The sequence below is a fragment of the Nansenia antarctica genome (genome assembly GCF_963989245.1).
Source record: "Nansenia antarctica genome assembly, chromosome: 5".
Lineage (NCBI taxonomy): Eukaryota > Metazoa > Chordata > Actinopteri > Argentiniformes > Microstomatidae > Nansenia > Nansenia antarctica.
Window position 1 is genome coordinate 59,120,465 of NC_137690.1, and position 20,000 is coordinate 59,140,464.

Sequence of the window (20,000 nt, forward strand, 5' to 3'; positions counted from 1 at the left end):
CATTCCTACAAAGCAGACCATCTTAAAAAGGCCACCTAAAATGGGTTTCAATCTAAATATCCCGCCCTCCCATGAAAACCTACACAGTACATAAATGCTCAACTCTATAAAGTGAAGTCCAGAGTGGCCAGCAGGGAACCATATGTTCCTTTCACAGCGATAATGGAGGCCAGCATTTAGGAGTTTGGAGCACGCTGCGCTTGGGTGTTGATGCCGGCAGCGGAAAATACACTCCCAGCACGCACATACACAAAAACAAAAACAACAAAATTGGCCTTTTGTACAAAGTAAGAGGGGGGGGGGGGGAGAAAAGTAGGAGGGGGGGGTGGCCAGAACATGGTCGGATGGCTGTCCGTCTGCTCTCCGCCATGGGGAGAATAATAGCAGCTCTAACAGGAATGTATCCATTAAGTCCTGAGGGAGACTCTGTCTGTCATAAAAGAACCTGCACTCTCAGCCTTTCACTGGCTCTTATTATGTACTTGACCCCTTCAAACAGACCTTTATGAGTGCACACTTGAGCACCCCGGATACTTCACTTCAACTTCATTCCTATGGGATAAACAGCCATTACTCTAAGGGCACTTTTTCTTTCTTCTTGCCATCTTGTCTCGGTCGTCCTCTCCAGGGCATTCATCTGTCAGTGATCACCAAGGAGTGGAGACACGGGAGGCGAAGGAGGGAGGAGAAGGAGGGAGAAGCCCTGGCACACTGCTCTCTGCTTCCTCCACCATTTAAATCTTTAGAGGGGCCCAGTCAGAGGGCAGTCTCACCTATTTCAACCCAGTCAATACTAATGCCCAGGTACGCCCTCCGTGTATACCCTGTGAGCTAATTACCATAGTCAGAGCCACATCAATAATCTCCACATCATCTCCTTCATTAAGAGCCTCCATCAGCCCGACGCCAATCAATTTGGTACATAGCGGCTGATATGGAAGAGCTTGCTAGAGGTCAAGGCAGACCACACACATGCATCTTCAAAGAATGTATGAGTGTAATCCCCAGTTTCATATTGGATCTTTCAGTTGTTGTTGTTGTTGTTGTTGTTATTGTTGTTGTTGGTGGTGTACACTCACTGAACACTTTATTAGGAACACCTGTACACCTGTCAACAGTCCAAGCTGGTAGAGGTTGGGTAATGGTGTGGGGAATGTTTTCTTTGATTCTGATTGTTAATACTAATCAATCCTCACTTGAATGCCACAGCCTATATGAGTATTGTTGCTGACCATGTGCATCCGTTCATGGCCACAATTTACCCATCTTCTAATGGCAACTTCCAGCATGATAATGCCACAAAGCAGAAGTCGTCTCAAACTGGTTTCATGGACATGACAATGAGTTCAGTGTTCTTCAGTGGCCTTCCCAGTCACCGGATCTGAATCCAATAGAACGGGAGATTTACAGCTTGAAAGTGCACCTGAAAAATCTGCATGTCATCATGGACCAGAATCTCAAAGGAATGTTTCCAACATCTTGTGGAATCAATGCCACAAAGAACTGAAGCTGTTTTGAGAGCAAAGGGAGGCCCTGTCCAATATAATGTATAGTTGTGTTGTCCTCACTACAGTGTAGTAACTGCAGCTATCCAACTAGCTAAACTCTTGCTTGCAAAATGATGACTTGAGGTGTATTAAACTTTACTCGTTGTTTACTGTGGTTCTTTACACCATCTTACAGCCAGAGTGAAAACTGTAACAAGACAGAATGCTAACAATTAGCCTACTAGTTGTTGGCAGCATGTTTTTCCTCATGTAAATAATGTACAAAAAACAATCTTTACTTCTAGCATTAAGTGTAACAATTAAATTATTAACTTACGACATTGCCTCTGTGGCATGTACAGTGTGGATAGAATGAATAGCTTCAACTGGATTCCTCAACAACAACCAACTAACAGGAAGTGAGCTTTGAGAACTAGGGCAACAAACGCTTTTCAAGATAAAAGTCCCTCCAACATTATGCCTTGAAGGCAACACAATAGTGTTCCAAATAGAGGGTTCAGTGAGTGTATATAAATGTGTGTTCAATCAACATCAACTGTATCAGGTAAGACTTATCTAGATGTAATCAAAGTGTCAATCAAGAGGGTAAATATGTAATGATATAACCAGATTGCCAAAGGAGGAATGTACCTATAGTACTATGCTCAGAGTAGTCTGTCGTATCTATGAAGTCAATTGAAGTAAGACAAATCTATGTCATAGTAAAACGACAGTCCATTGCCAGCCAGAGAAAAGCTGCTAGCTACTGTTTTAGTACCTGGACCAAACAAGTGCTTTTACAAATCAGAACAGGCACACACAAACTCATACAAAGATGACTTTGGTGCTTTTAGAGGTTTTTTGGCTTCTGGTGTTTTGGTCGCTCAGAGCCTAAAACACACATTTGGATTCAGGCATTTTTCTGAAGCAGATCTCTGTTGGTATTGATTGCTACCTCAGTCTAACAATCAACTGCAACATGATACAAAGCCACATATCAACCTTCAACTATGTTCCTTCTGTACTGTACTGCATGAAAAAAAGTGAAAGAGGACATAAGAACAGGTCAAATCCTGCCTTTAGAGATTCATACTGCCTTTTTCATACATACTGTACACAAGCTTGCATGCATGCACCCACACACAACCACACACACATACACACACACACACACGCACACTGACGCATTGAGCCTTTGATTAAGTGAGCTTCTCCACTCTAGCTTGGCTAAATTATTCCACCCATAATTCCCTCTTCTTCTCTGGATGCATTATGAAATTAGCTGGTAGACTCCAGTGACCCTCTCCGGATCAGCCCAGTGTAAATCTGTAGGCCTCATCCTAGAGGAACCCAACAGCCAGCAGTAAAGGCCTCCATAAACATACCGCTGCTTATGCTGTTTTATGACCAACCTGGCAAGGGCTACTGAGGCCCCTCCAAAACGTTACATTCACTAAGCCCTAGCACCAGCTTGAAATAGAGAATAAGAGTCTGTAAAGTCAGAGAGAACATAGATAAATATAGGGGGATCAATACATCTTCCAATGTAGCTTTGCGTTGTTGTTGTTGTTGTTGTTGTTGTTGTTGTTGTTGTGTGGACGTCTATGAACATTCCATTCATACATTTGTTCATTCATTCATTTGAGGTGAGTTGATTCCTGTATGACTCTGAGTTGCACTGCTTTTGGTTGTTGAATGAATCCGTAAAGCTGCTCTGCCCCGCTGCTGACTCCTGTGTGATGATGCTACCATCCGGCTGGCATTTGGCACTACCCATCTCTGATGTAGCTAAACACTCACAGTGGGAGTGATGTGAACTTGTTGGGCTGGACTGCAGTGACCACCGCATGTGTGTGTGTGTGAGTGTGTGTGTGTGTGTGTGTGTGTGTGTGTGTGTGTGTGTGTGTTTGTGTGTGTGCATGTGTGTGTGAGCATGTGCGTGTGTGCGCGTGCGTGCATGCCTCTGTGTGCGTGTGTCCATGTGTGTGTGTGGGAGGGTGTGTTTGTGTGTGTGTTGTTGATGTTTGCTTTGCCTTGGCAGTTGTTTTACAGTGGACATACAGAGCTGCAGTGGAGTGCTGTGACACTTTGATAAATCGATGGTCGCTGTGGTATACTCTAGTGGGATAGCAATCCCTCAGAGTAGCAAAGAGAGAGAAAGAGGTGGGGGAGAGAGAGAGAGAGAGGGGGGGTGGGAGTGAGAGAGAGAACAGGAGGAACAGGAAGTGAGGAACAGGAAAGAGAGGATTAAGTGACAACGGAGAAAGAAGTAAGGTTTTAAGGAGGATGGAAATTGAAAAAAACTGGTAGAATGGATGAGCAATATGAAGGCAGGAAGAGGGTAGAGGAGTAGAGATGGGGAGAGAGAAAAGAGAGATAGAGAGATGTTTTTTGTTTTTTTGCCTTTGGCTTCTTTTCTGAGGTCAAAAACACCCAGTGTGACATTCACAGTGAGATAACACCAAACCTGCACTCTTTGCGAATCTTGCAGGTGTATTTGGAGGCATGTGTGTGTGTGTGTGTGTGTGTGTGTGTGTGTGTGTGTGTGTGTGTGTGTGTGTGTGTGTGTGTGTGTGTGTGTGTGAGTGAAATCCATTCCAGAACCACAGCCCTGGGACACCTTGACTGAGAGCCTAGTGTTGGACTGGTGAAGGCCTAGCATCCAGAGCAGCACTACAGAGACTTTGACAATCACACTACGCTTTCTGTGAGAAATTACATCTCCATCCTTTCAAATCCCACCGCTCTCACACAGCAATCCAAACAAAAGAACAGACAAGAGAATGTAAATCTCTTTTGCTATTTCCCTTTCTTTCCAGGCTAAACCCCCTCCTCTGCCTCCTCTTTCTCTCGCTCTATCTCCCCCTTCCTCTTTATTGCTGCTTTCCAATCTCGTGACCTCGTCCATGCCGACAAGGAAATCAGGCTTTATACAAAAGAGAAGGAAGGTTGTCTTTTATGAAAGGACATACACAACATTGACCTTTACATAACCTCTGTACACACTGTACATTGTCAATCAAACAGAGTAGTTACAGATTAAGGTCAGAGGTTATTTGGGAACGTGTTGCGATTTGTTTCCCTGACCGTTGACCCTAGTCAATGAGGAAGAGATAGGTAAAAACACGTGCTTTATTCATTCTTTGTGAGAAAGCTGTGCGGCTGTAGCCAAAAGTCAATATGAAATGCGATCGTAGCACGCTGTGAAAAGAGATTGTGTAATTGAATGTGGAAATGTCTATGTAAAACAGAGAGAACTCTTACAGCAATAACACGGTACACTGAAAGACAGCGTGCAAACGCTATGGCACACAATGAGAAGGCATATATGAACGTGACACATGGGAGGCGCCCATCAGGGGAGGCCGGTGGAGGTAGGAACCGGAGGTGGCTCTCAGTGGAAACAGAACGGAACAACAAACGGTACCCCCATGAGCCTCCACTGATTTCTGACATCAAGTAAAACCCCCTGGCTTACAGGACCAGCTCATGTTCCATAACGTGGCGCATGCAGCAGTTGCAAGCCAACAACAAAACACGCCAAAAAAGAACTGGTTTAAGGAATCTCTCAATAGAGCTATTCTGACTGTATAAAGAGGCATCATCATTCACTCTCTGCATTGAACCTATTGATACCCTCCCTTCAGGCTAGCTTTCCGCAATCTCACAGCACATATGCAGCAGCAAAGCCTCCCGATGATCTCCACCCCACCCCCTCCTCCTGGCAATTCAAAAACTTCAAACGCCTCAACAATACAGAACAAGGCGGGGCTGGCAAAATGGATGATGGAGTCCCTCTTCCACTCCATATATCTGGCAGCACCACTATTTGTCTCTCGGCGTGTCAGCGCACATGTTGCCCTGACCGCATCATATCCGAATTAACCTCAAGATGGCCGCCATTAAAATGGAAATCGGTGAGCTCAGCTTTCCTGCACGGCTCCATACATTAGGCTAATGCCCGGGCAGGGCGGCCATTACAGCCAAGCCCAATGCAGTGGAAAGGCTCGCCGATTGGCCTCCCTTCACTGAGACTCGATGCCTGTTGTTTCCAAGGGATTGGAGTGGTTAATAAAGCACACAGAAGGAGGATGGAGAGAGAGAGAAGGAGAGGGAGAGGGAGAGGGAGACGGAGAGAGAGAAGTATATACTGGGAGAGAGGGAAATAGAGAGAGAGAGAGAAGCACGCACGTGCACACAGGAGCACACACAAACGCACAACCATACACACACACTCACAGACACACACACACACACACACACACACACACAGCAAGAGAGAGAAACACGTTTACAGCACACCCACAAACAAACACAAACACACATATTCCGTGGAACCACAATGCATGGATGCACCAAAATCTCAATAGGTCATCTGGGATGTAAGGACACCGTGTGTTCACACCAATGGCAATATAAGACATTTAAAACCTGAACACATAGAGATCCTCAACAGAGCTTGAGACATGATATGTATGATGAAACACCCACACACAGAGACAGACACAGAGAGACACACACACTGATAAATGGACAAGAAGACACACACACACACAAACACACACACACACACACTACTGTTTGATGAGGGAATGTGTCTCAGTGGACTGTTCATTACTCTGCTCAGACACACATACGCACACACACACACACACACACACACACACACACACACTCACACACACTATCACACACACACACACACACACAGAGACACACACAGGCACAATGGGCTATGTGTTCTCTCACTCAGGGAGGAAGAGTCGGCGCCATCCAGCTGGGTCATATTTAACCACCACCATTATCAACCCGGCCAATGGTCATGTTCACCCCAGCATGTCCAATAGGTGTTTATCCGGGTTTCCTCTCAGCATATCCACTCTGCTTAGGGCACTGACAACACCACTGCTTCTGCCTAGCCAGTCTTCTCCTTCCTCTTTCAACCCCGTCCCACCTCCTCCTTCTCCCACTCCTCCTCTTCCCTCCTCTAGCATTAGTGCTCGTCATGCTAGTGATGGTACTCCCCTGGTGAATACATCCCACACACAACAGCCCACAGGGAAATAGCTTCAATGGTACATTGCCCATTAAGACCCAAAGACATCGCAGCTGGCTCCTAGCGTGTGTGTGTGTGTGTGTGTGTGTGTGTGTGTGTGTGTGTGTGTGTGTGTGTGTGTATATATGAGTATGTGTGTGAGTGAAATCCATTCCAGAACTACAACCTGGAGACACCTTGACTGAGAGCCTAGTGTTGGACTGGAAAAGGCCTAGCATTCAGAGCAGCACTATAGAGACTTTGACAATCACACTACGCTTTCAGTGAGAAATTACATTGAGTTTGAAAAGATTTATTTTATGGGTTAGGGTTAAGGTTAGACTCAGGAATGTCTGACTTTTTATGACAAACAGACAGCTCCTTTTTCAGCTATACTTTGTCAGTCTCCAGTCTGAGAATGAGTGGAACGATCGATAACACCTTGGTAATCGAATAATTTAAGCACTAAGCATTTGAAATGCTCATCCTAGAGAGAACTATTGATTGATCTGTCTGTGTCTGCTTGTGTGTCTGTGTGTGTGTGTGCATGTATTTTTGTTTTTACGTGTGTGTGCGTGCGTGCGTGAGTGATTTTCTAAAATGTCAGGTCAAGACCCTCCTCCCACTGTTCTCTTCCAGAGGTCACCACTCTGTCACTGAGAGTGATCTGTCACTGAGAGTGATCGGCAGGGGCGAAGGGTGAAGGGTGAAGGCCATGTCATCAAGGACATTTAACCCTACACTGCCCATGGAGACCTTTGAACATTAAACACAGCCATTTCTCTAACAGAGTTGAACTATTTTTGACAGTGCACCAAATTATGTGCGTGCACACACACACACACACACACACACACACACACAATAAGCAATACATACACAAGACAAGATACAATATACAACTGGGGTACAATTCAGCATCCACACCATGCCTTCCCCTTTCTTGAACACATACCCAACAGAAACCCTCCATTCCATCAATCCTCTCATGATCGATGGCCCAGACTAGGCCTAGACAGAGGGAGGTAGGCAGCACAGGTGGATGGGGAACTAACTGCATTACCTCAATGATCTAATCTGGAAGGATCTATGATCTGTGATAAGAGAAGAGTAAATCAGCATTCTCAAGTATGCCCGGCCCTGGCGATCTATACGGCCCAGACTGGAAATCTCTCCTGCCCATCTCAGAGGGGCCTTTTAAACGGTCAAAGAGAAGAAAATAGATTCCCTCCCTGAAGAAGAGAAGATACAGTATATGAATTCCAGTACAAACCTGTACTTCTATCACACGTTACAGCTATAGAACGCACTGGTATCGAGCAGCCCTTGACTGCTTAGGCCTGGTTACAGAACAATACGGCCATAGTCTCTCTCTCTCTGTCTCTCTTTCTCTGGCAAAGCCGGCATACCTCCACTTTACTGACTCTTACTGACTCTTACTGAAAAAAAACATATAGAATCGTTGAGGAGACAGTCTGCCATCTCCATTGCTCACATCGAGCTAACTTGCTAGCTTCGGTAAACAACTCTAGGATGGAAAAGGAAATGGAAAAGGAAATGGAAACGAGTGCGAAGGTGATGGAGGAGCTTTAACATGAGGCTCAACGGGAGGCTCAACAGGATTCCATCTACCTTGTTTCGAGTGAGATTCAAGATTCAAGATTCAAGATTCAAGATTGCTTTATTGTCTGTCACACAGATTCCAACGACAATGGAAAATGATGTTGGGTCTCACCTTCCCTATGGCTGTATTAGTATAACAGGCGTTGTGTCAGAGATACAAGGATGCTGAGAATAGGCTAATATGGCCGAGCCAGGATTCACTCTGCCAGGTGCTCTGTAACATTATTATTGTAATTACAGAGGGCAAAATAGGAAGGTTTGTTTATTAGACAGCATGTAATGTTTACTCTAATCTCTTTGATAAACACCTGAGGCATTGTTGGCAGAGTCGTGCATACGTGCTGTGTGTGCGTGTGTGTGTGTGTGTGTGTGTGTGTGTGTGTGTGTGAAACCAGTGAGAAAGAGGAACGGAGGATGGAGGAGAGGTAGAAAAAGGCAAAGAAGAGAGAAGAGACGGAGAAGGACCACATGTGTCATCAAAATACACACACAGACACACACATCTACGCACACATGTACGCACACAAGCACACACACACACACGCAAAAACACACACATTCACACACACATACACATATAGGCATCTACCTCAATGGACCTCTGAAATAATTATCTCTGTCGAGACTTGAGCCTAATTATCATCCTAGTGAGCAATTTGCCCACTCATACCCCCCCCCCTTACATGCACACAGGCACACACACATAAATGCAGGCAAGCACACACACACATACACACACACACACGCACACACACAAACAAACACACACACACACACACACACACGAGCCTGGTTGATGGCTGATAAGGAGATGAGGCTCCAAACAGATCATTTACTACAGAGGAAAACCTCAGCAACACAAAACTCTCCCCCTCTCTTCTTCCTCTCAATCTTTCACCTTCTCTCTCTCTCTCTCTCTCTCTCTCTCTCTCTCTCTCTCTCTCTCTCTCTCTCTCTACACTCTAGAAGCATCTCAGAGCTAGTCTCATGGAAGACCATTGCAGCACATGTATCTGTTTAACATTCTATTATTGTTCCACTGTTAATAAAAAATATAGAGCCTATTCTATTTTTCCTTCAAGACAGAGCTGGGGGCAACAGAGAGCCACTCCACAGAAAGGGAAAAGATTAAGATGGAATACATAGATAAATAATAAAGGACACGAGGGAGTGCGAGAGATAGAGAAAGAAGGTAGTGGATCAGTCAGACTAAATGACAAACGTGAGAGAAACTAATATATTACACATCAAGGGACAAATAAGGCAACATCACAGAAGGGCCTAAAAGCCTGCATCACAGTTCTACGACTCCACACACTGCTCCTTTTGAGCCCGCCAAAGTGTGCTTTGGTTTTGATCTCCTGCATGTACATACAGCTATGCTAACGACGCTGGCTGGGGGAAGGGAGCCTGGGAGGGAGCTGTCCGTGGTGCTGGGAGGGAGCTGTCCGTGGTGCTGGGAGGGAGCTGTCCGTGGCGCTGCCACGGCCCGCAGCTGTGTGCTCGGCAACCAAGCGCTGCGGCTATCGCTCTCCAAGGTCCTGAGACATCACTCTGGCGCGCCAAAGTTGTCGATAAATCAGACTGGTCTCTCACTTAAAACGTGTGCCTATACACGAAAGTACACTAGGCTACTGGCAGTGCCAGGTGAATACAGAAACACCTTGTACAACTCGAAGATCCCTGTGGCAGGAAATACAGTAGAAACGTAATCGAATTTAAATGGTTCAGTATTATAATGTTAATAGGCCTATGTAAATCTGAATAAGACGTCCTTCGGTGCGTCATGTCACCGTGTATCCCACAGGCGAGACAATGCTGGGCTGAACATATCCACCCATTTCACAAGCTGTCTCCTATAGGCCTTAGTCGTGTCTCCAAGGATGGAGTGTGAGCAATGCACTGCCTCGGTTGTGGGCAAACGCACGAACACACACACACACACACACACACACACACACACACACACACGGTAAGGGGACTTTGACAACGGGTGGCTGTGTGGGACCAAACGCCCTCGAAGAAAAGATTAAAAGAAGCAGAGCTTTACGAGCCTATCCCACTAGACTCCGACATAACGTTACACCAAGTTACATCATGGACACACACTGACACCGCAACTTTAGGACATAAATAAAATATGCGCTTGATTAACGAGAGACGGTTGCGGTAAATTCAGACGAGCGGGACACGATGAAACGTGATCCACGTGAATGCGGACATATTGGGTGATTGTCTCATGCTCTATAGTTTAAAGGTGATCTAATACCAGCAAGCTGGGCCCCATGCACGTTCCGCCGAGTTAACGCCGCAAGATATAGATCTGATCCGCAGGACACGTCATCCCATTATATTTCAGGACAAATGAATGCGTGGGATATTCTTTGACGGATATCCCTACAACCGCACAACAAACTCTATATTTAGGCTAAACGACGACCAGCATTCCCTAGTTTCTCCTCCGGTCCGTTATCTAAATCGAGGATATAGTCAACGTGGGCAGTGTGCAGCTACCCACGTCTTTTCTCTGCACTAGTGTGAAGCTCTGGTGCCGCTCAATGGGAGGACAGGGCAACTGCTGGTGACTGCACAGAGGGAGAGGTATAGCACTGTGGGACGCTCCCAGAAATCTGAACACGATTAGGGATCTGCATTCATGCAGTGAAGTCTCTCAGGAGACAGGTGTAGCGGCGCTTAGAATCATACATTGAAAAATAACTCAAAATAGGTGGTGTATTTGTGTGGATGATGAGTTATGAATCTGTAATTCAGCTTTTTCGTTTTAATTGTGGAAAACTAGAGCACAGAGGTCTGACTTTAAATGCGTCTGGTCCAAAATATGCGCTAATCTGTATTCAGTAGTGGGATGGAATGGGTCCGGATCAAAGGGTAATAAGGGGGATAAATTCATCTTGCATATAGCCTAAGGTTATTTAGACACTTGCTAACAACGAGCTATTGTGCAATACCCTTACCGTGTATAGGTTCCCTTAGACCCCCGTCAGGTGGCAAACTCAAAACGTCATTGGACGGAAGTGTTGGGCGCACAGAATATGGTTAGTGTTTAATTCACAATGGGCGACGTGCGGTCGTGGGTGTTTAAGTTATAGTCAAATTCCATCATCATCTATGATATCTGTTATAGCCACTATTCTCTATTGTATTAAGCAAAATACGTTACACAAATACAATAAAAACTGTTGCCATTTGCCATACAACCTGTTAACGATGACACACATCTTTAGTTTCGATAAACTCCCGCCATGGCTATCAAAAGCTGTGTTGCCTTTTTTCAATAATAAAGCTCTGACAATATTTACGGATTTGTCAATGTAGTCAATTTACCATCTGAAGCGCCAATTTATTGACAATGTAAGTACATCAGAGAGCATACGTATATACAAGAGTAACCAAAGACGTCTGAACTGTTGAATGGACATTTATTAAAAATAAGAATAATGAATAATCGTCATAAAAAGCTAAAAATATGTATTAAAAAATAAATAATCATATCCCCCCCCCCCCCACACACACACACACACACACACAGAAAGACGGACGCACACGCACGCACACACACACACACACACACACACACACACACACACACACACACACCATTGTGACTTGTCAGACCTATCTATACAAAATGTTTCAAGTGTTCATTGCACAAGTGTTTGAGGAGCGGCGCGTCGGCGTATAGCCCATTCGTTTATCTGCTGAGCACGTAAAGACACAAAGCGCACATAAACAGCGCATCGTCAATAAACTTGAATCTCGGCTAGAATAAATGAAAGGTTGGTGCTTTGAGCGCCCATGACACATGCATACATTCACGACATAATAGACGTTTAACCCATTCTCGCATGACCACCTAACGGATTCACTGGGGTAGCGAGGCTAATGCCAATATGCGACGTATCACCACCGAATCAAGACCTGCATTGAACAACCACCGTTCTCCATGACACGGTTTTATCTTTCCCCGTCCCTTCGTGAAAAAACACACATTCGGTTATGAAATATAGGCTTTGGTGCCCATGTCGACCAAAACACGCAGAAAGGCTGAACCTTTTATTATGCGTTCCGCTATATCACATAAACGGCATGACCATACCAACATTATAACTTTAGCTGTAATAAAAAGAGACAACATTGTCTGTTTTGCGTTCTGACGGGGAACAGACAACATACTGCGTTTCTCCACGTATAGCTTTTACAAAAACACACACATTCGCTTTTTCAGCACAGCAGCATCGGGGAAACTTACCCTCAACCGAGGCAGCCAGTAGCCCCATATACAAGAACAGAACCCGGCTCCAGTGGTGCGCTTGTACTCCCACCTTCATTAGCGCAAAGATCCCTAGTCCGTCCGCTTTCCTCGGTCCACTATGCCTGCTGCATGGGCATTCTGTCCTCCTGGCGAGTCCCGTTCCGTCCTGGTTCGAGGCGGTTGTCATCGCAGGGGTTTTCTGGCAGGCACGTTAGTTCTCAGACGGTTTTTAAAAGGAGATTCACTTGGTGTCGGAGCTAGGAAAAATCCAATGCATCGAGGCTCGGATCGCGCGGCTGGACTGAACCATGTCATGCGGACCGCGGGGTTAGAGAATCTCACTGTAAAGATTTCACACAGAAATGAGACCGAACAGCCAGGGAGGGAATGCAAGCAGTGACTTATCTACCCACGGGCAAGATTCACATAAAGCCACTCCAGAAATGTAGCCTAACTGCATTTGAGAGAATGAAATCGAGAGATCCCTCCTTGAGCTTCTCCCACGGCGCAATGATTCCCCCCTCTATTTATTCCCAATTACCAAACCAATGTCGATAATCCACATTTCACCCGCTCATAGAAAGAATAAACACTGAATAACGGAGATCCAAATATAGCCTGTCCGGATCCAACACAACGTCCAGTTTCAAAAGTCCAAATCCACATGTAGTATTAGGGATGATTTTGAAGTAAGAAATTAATTGATAGTATTTCCAGTATCGCAGCCCTCCTCAAGCGTACAGTATCTCGGGTCTTTACGACGCCAAGATTCAGACTGCAGACCTGCTCCCACTCTGAGCCTCTCCCTCTCTCCCTCTCTCTCTCTCTCTCTCTCTCTCTCTCTCTCTCTCTCTCTCTCTCTCTCTCTCTCTCTCTCTCTCTCTCTCTCTCTCTCTCTCTCTCTCTCTCTCTCTCTCTCTCTCTCTCTCTCTCTCTCTCTCTCTCTCTCTCTCTCTCTCTCTCTCTCTCTTCTCTCTCTCTCTCTCTCTCTCTCTCTCCCTCCCACTCACTATTGCACGGCGCGCGCTCTGATCTGAGTCGTTCCCTCGCCGGAGATGAGGAATTCCTATCCCCCTCCCAAATATGTCATGTTTCTTCCGATCCTAAATCCACTGTGCAGATTTCCTGCAGATAGCCTGTTTTTTTATTGACACTGTTTTTTTTCCATATGTTTTAATGATGATCATCATACGTTTGAATAGTTCAATGGCTCGCTCTGATAGCAACCCCAAACGTTACATTTATTGGCCAAAATGGAATCACCTCACATAACTTAAATTAAGGAATAGGAAGTCTACGTGATATAACGAAGGGATTGATAGACCGAGAAGGGGTATTGACTTCCACATAGGCCCATCACCTGATTGCTCGGCTGTTAAACGGTTAATGTCCACTTCTTGGTCAATAAACGTGAAATTGATGCCTAACAGCCTGGAACTCTCGCCAGTAAAATTGAATGTAATTTAATTTTTTGCATATAACTGGTAATTATCTTCCCAAATGCGTTGAGCGTTGAAACGGTCCGAATAATGAAATGTAGCTCGCCTCCAACCTCATAAACGAATAATATTGGCTATAATAATAAACAATCCATCCGCAACATTAAATTGAATTACCAATGCGTGATAGTCCATTCCCCTTCTCTCCCGTCCCTGCTGAATCAATTGGCATGCTTAGATCCTTTGAGGTGCAGTAGACTTATAAGCCTTGGAAAATATGCGTGCAAGATATAGCTTAATTAGCTGGTTATAAGTTATCATTGAATCAGATGCAGTTTCATTTGTATACAAGGCATGATATAAACCGAGGGACTGGAATTGTCACATGTTCTGGTGAGGCTGGTTTCTCAATCAGGATGAGGGGAAAAGATGAGGTGGCAGATCATTTGATCATTTAAAGGTTTTGTGATTCAATAAAAGCACAAGGCATGCAGAGTGTGTTTCGGGTAGAGAGTTATGAAGGATTTGAGTCTATAGTTGAAGTCAGTTTGGGACATGGACTGTAGATAGGCTAAATTGTGTTTCTCCAATGGGAGATAAGGGAGAGAAACATACAGAAATAGGCCTACCTCACGAGATAGGTATTTATCAATACATTAGGCTACATTTGTTATCACTGATAATAATGCACATTGCGACCGAAACAGTAGGATAAACACATTCACTTAACCCACATATTTCTAATACATCACACAGGCTTATTCTGTTAACCGTTTGGAATGTTAGCCCACACACGTGCGTTCTTTTGATGGATGTTTTACATTCACATCGGGTTGCCATGGTTGCTCAATACTGTTGTATTGCCCTTCGAATTAAAAATACATTCAAACCAAACAGTCCAATAACAAATAAATCATACGATGGAGCTGGACTCGTCACGTTTTAAGCGGCCTTGGACTGTAATAGGGCATTTTCCACGCTCCAGTTGGATCCATCCCAATGTACCTGAGGATGACTTTGACCGGGTCTGTCAGGAAATATGGAAACAGGCGAATAAGGCTAAAGAGGGTATTCGGTACGCTAGCACGCTAACCCAGCCTGCTAGCACGTCCACAGACCCAACGGCTCGGAACATCAGCGGAGAAACGGTCCCCGAGTGGCCTTCAAATATCCACTGCGACGGCCGAGTCAAGAACCCAGGTGGACGGTATGTATGTAGGAGGCTGAAATCTAGGCCAGCCTTTCATTTGTACCCCCAAAGCGAGTCAGCCAACCAATTACAAATCACCGAAAACATATTTGGCTGGTAGACTACAAACAATGCCTATTGGCAGTGGCGGCTGGTGCTAAACATTTTGGGTGGGGCACAGGTTATGGGGGCATGCTCCACGGGGAAGAATATCAACTTTAAAATCTGGATTTACAGTCGATTTTAGCATGAGAATAACAGTGTTTCCCCTAGGTTTGCTGCCTTGGGGGGGTGGCATGGACCGTGGCTAATCAGTTAGTTAGCTAGTTAGCTACCTAGCTAGTCAGTCAGTCAGTCAGTTAGTTAGTTAGTTAGGTATGTAGTTAGTTAGTTAGCTACCTAGCTAGTCAGTCAGTCAGTTAGTTAGTTAGTTAGTTAGTTAGTTAGTCAGTCAGTTAGTTAGTCAGTTAGTTAGTTAGCTACCGAGCTAGTCAGTCAGTCAGTTAGTTAGTTGGCTACCTAGCTAGTCAGCCAGTCAGTTAGTTAGTTAGTTAGTTAGCTACCTAGCTAGTTAGTTAGTCAGTTAGTTAGTTAGCTACCTAGCTAGTCTTTCAGTCAGTCAGTCAGTTAGTTAGTTAGTTAGCTACCTAGCTAGTCAGTCAGTCAGTCAGTTAGTCAGTTAGTTAGCTACCTAGCTAGTCAGTTAGTCAGTTAGTTAGCTAGTTAGCTAGCTAGCTGGTTCCTGCGTACCTCTCCAAGGCCTTCACCGCGTCCTTGTCGTCCCTGAACACCACGTAGGCGTTGATGCTCGCGCGCACAATGTTGTATTTCTGGTTTGGAGCCGGAAATTGCAAAACGTCACGTTTGACGTCAGACTTAACAACCGGATATTCAGGGCGCAATTTTTGCGCCCCGGCCGAGAAATAGGAGACAGCCAATTGGAGCGCTGCTACAGCTCACGTGTAAGACAAAAGTATTTGGCCTGCTATAGACTTGCATTCGGCCGGCGTCCCGACTCCTCCCCTATGTATTTTAACAGTGAATTTTACACACACACAGATCAAATGTTTATTGTATTGGAGGATTTTTAATGAATGCTGATAGGCGCCGACAGAATATCAGCCGCATTTTGTGAATAAACATTGTTTATTTAAAAAAAAAAACGTTTACAAATCGCAACTAGGAAGTGAAGGTGGGGGCGGCGCCCCAGCGCCCTCTATTGGCCAGCCGCCACTGCCTATTGGCCAATAATGCTAAGCCTAATTGGAAGATGACCGCAGCAGCCAATATAGCAATCGCAAAGTCTATTGTGCAATGTAGCCTATCAGATTATTTATGTTGCGTAACACATAGCTAGGCCTACGCGTTTTTAGCTGATTGCGAACATCAATTGTTGATTTGATCATGTTTGCAGGAAAAGTGCTATACAAGTTATTTATAAATAAAGTTAGCTATTATTATTATTATTATTATTATTATTATTATTATTATTATTATTATTATTATTATTATTATTATTCAGTAACTAACAGAACTATGCCAAAAACTTTCACAAATCTGCCCCCAGTGGAGGACTTACATTTGAGATGTCACTCTCAGATAATTTATACTAAGCGTCCCATAGACGATCCGCGAACAATTAGCGACTGTGTTACTCAAGGTGATGAAGAATTAGGTCTATAGGCTACCACATGTGCAGAGACTCCACTGAAACCCGGGAATGAAGAACATGACATAACAAATAGACCTATGGTTCTCATTGGACTGAAATCAAATTTTGACCCAAACTACAACCAATAGGCCTAATACATTCCTGTTTCCACGATAGCCTATTCATGATATTTGGTCAGGTTTGTTCTCCTGGAAAGTTGTTTTTGTTCCCTCCGCAAAAACTGAAGTAGCAATTTCTATTGTAGGCTACCTGTAAACCTGTAACTTATGTTTGTATCGGCTTAGTCAAAAGCAACATGTAGTTGTAGAAAAGTGTGTGGAATATCTTGGGGGATGTCATCTTGATGTGTGCCCTGGAAGATACGGTGGCGCGGCTAGCGATGGCCTCGTGTCCCTTCCGGTCTTGGGGGCCCACACGTAACGGTCCATCAGCGGTCTGAGGATCGGTCCGCTGGTCCCGTTTTCAGGCTCGTCACGTGAGCGGCCCTGGCCCTGGCGCACCGTCTGTTCCGCACCGGGGCTCCGCTCTGCGACTGCAGGTGACTAACGAGAGTCAGCCTCATTAAATATGCATGCCAGCATCAGCCGGTGCCTCGCGGGAAGGAGCGGAGGCAGAACAAACAAAGCCCGCTGGATGCGCCTGTTTGGTTCATTTCAGTTTGTTTGCTTGGCAGCTTTGATATTATGCTGTGGCTTGACAATCTGTGTGATTTTCAGTGTAAATGAGACTGAATGATGATGATGATGATGATGATGATGATAATGATGATGATGATGATGGATATTGTGCAATTTATTGACAGATCATCATCATTCTTCAGTACTCTTTGCTGTTCCCCATGGTGAAGTACAGTTATTGACATGTGTGTGTGTGTGTGTGTGTGTGTGTGTGTGTGTGTGTGTGTGTGTGTGTGTGTACGTGCATCTTAGTCTATCTCATTCTCATTTGTCTCTCTGTAGGGCTGTAGTGCAGTTGGATGAGCTGGATCTGATGGTGCAGAGAGAGTTCCAGACCCTGACAACACAGGAAGAGCAGGAACAAGGGTGTGACTTTGTTACTGGCTCCACCCACTCCTCTGATGTCCATGGCGACAGGTGTTGTATCCATGATGATTACCCTGCCCAGGAGAGACTACAGGCGGAGGAGGAGAAGGAGGAGGAAGACGAGGAGGAGGAGGAGGAGGAAGACGAGGAGGAGGAGGAGGAAGAGGTGAGCTTGATGGCCCAATGGATTGGAACATGTTGAACATGAGTCCAGAGTTGAGGGTTTATTCCTGCATGTGCCACTAAATCAATTGTAGTCTCTTGCAATGGAAGCATCTGCTATATATGGATATTCATGTTGTTCAATTGATTTTGTCAGATGAGCCCGGTCGAGATGCAAAGACGAAAGATACAGATGGTCCTCAAGGGCCGACGACACCCCGTAGAGGGAAGCTCCCCCCCGGTCCAGGTGTCTACTGCTCCGGCCGACCCCACCCCCAGCGAGGAGGAATTCCCACCTCTTCCCTCTGCCGCCTCTCCCTGGGGAGACAAGTTGTGTCAGGGGGTCCTGCCCACACCTCTCATCTCCGTCCCAGCCGCCTTCCCGACCAAAAGTCCTGCCTCAACCCAGGCCTCGTCTCCACCCACGCGGCCCTCAAACCAGGAGGAAACCTACGACCTGCTGACTGACTTCCCGGCTCTTGATCCTGCAGCATTCCCCCAGATATCTGAGTCTGCTACGCTGCACACCACCACTACCACCACCACCACCACCACTGCAGAGGAGCTCAGGACCACTCAGAAGGTTGCCGCAGGTAATGGATGCTCTCTCTCTCATTTTCTCTCTCTCTCACTCAGTCACTTTCTCTTTCTCTCTTACTTACTCACGCACTCACTCCAACAAACACACACACACACACACACACACACACACACACACGCTCGCTCCCAATGACACACATACAGTGTTCATCCAGTGTTCATCCATTATTGATATTAATGACACCTTCACACTTGGCTAATTAAAAGCAGGAGCTCTGCAGCACCTGGCCTGGCCAGAACTGGGGTGGAGTCACACCCTCACACAGTCTGCCTAATTAATCTCCTCAAACGTGTTCACATACCTACACACCCACCCACACACACGCCTGCTCTCTCTCAGACATACCCCTTCAGCCCATGCCAAGACATGCAAGCACATGGTGTCGCACAAAAAACAAAACACATTCTTATATATATATATATATATATATATATATATATATTATTTTTTTTGTGACAGTGGTGGAATGAGTTATTGACTATTTATCACTCCATCTGATGGGACTACAGCGCGCGTGTGCTATTAAGGACACTGACATATTGGCATGCAGTCACTTGGAAATCATATTTTAGGTCATTACGGTTGTTTTGATATTAGGCAGCTTTAAAGAGGCATTCTTCACTTCCAAACTCTGTGCACTTTGCAGACAGTAGAACATAAAAACAAAACAACGATAACGATAACGATGCATATGTATATAAATATGGCTGTTTTCTCCTCAGAGGGGTTGTTTTCTGATGAAGGTGGGAAATCAGCAATCACCAGTCTCCCTGGGTTCCCATATTCTTGCTGCTGCTCTTGTGCTTTTACATCCAGAGGGGTCAAAGTTTGGAGCCAGGGGCCAAAACATCTGACTTAGGGTATCGACCAAGGGTTACTGCTGTGTCACAGCTGGTAATCCCTAACAAAACTACACACACACACACACACACACACACACACGCACACACACACACACACACACACACACACGCACACACACACACACACACACACACACACACACACACACACACACACACACACACACACAGACTCCCACCCTCTTCTCTGCTGTGTAGCTGTAAACACATTGTGTCACTGCCTTTCCCCCCTGAGAGGTTCCTCCCCAGTCTGCATGACTCAGTGTGAATGTTTTTGTAACGCAGCATTACTATGCAACTTTGCACTGAATTCAAAGGAGATTCCTTCATATTGTCTTCTTGTTCCTCTTCTTGTTCCTCTTCTTGTTCTTCTTCCCATAGCGATTACGCAGGTTAGGTTGACGAGGGCCCTCGCACCGCGAAAATAAGCATCTTCTCATTTGCATGCACTTGCCCCCGCCTACACACATATGGAGATTATTCAAATGTCCATTTGTTTTCCTCCCATTGTCAAAACATGCTTGTATCTGTATGACTCTGGCTGTTCAATATGAACGTGTTCATCCCCTCAGGGGAAATTATGTACAGGCTGTCAGAGCACAAGTGGAGGTGC

At 45.4% G+C, this 20,000-nt stretch overlaps 1 protein-coding gene across 1 annotated transcript in view; it reads right to left on the reverse strand.

The window, feature by feature from the left end:
* The window catches only part of csmd2 (CUB and Sushi multiple domains 2), a gene marked incomplete at both ends in the record, with an annotated part of 261,827 nt that extends 249,222 nt beyond the window's left edge, over positions 1-12,605 (reverse strand). The window contains one exon of the mRNA XM_080530688.1: positions 12,416-12,605. Within this exon, the coding sequence (XP_080386814.1) occupies positions 12,416-12,605 (190 nt within the window). The remainder of the gene's footprint in view (positions 1-12,415) is intronic.
* Between the last annotated feature and the right edge of the window lie 7,395 nt (positions 12,606-20,000).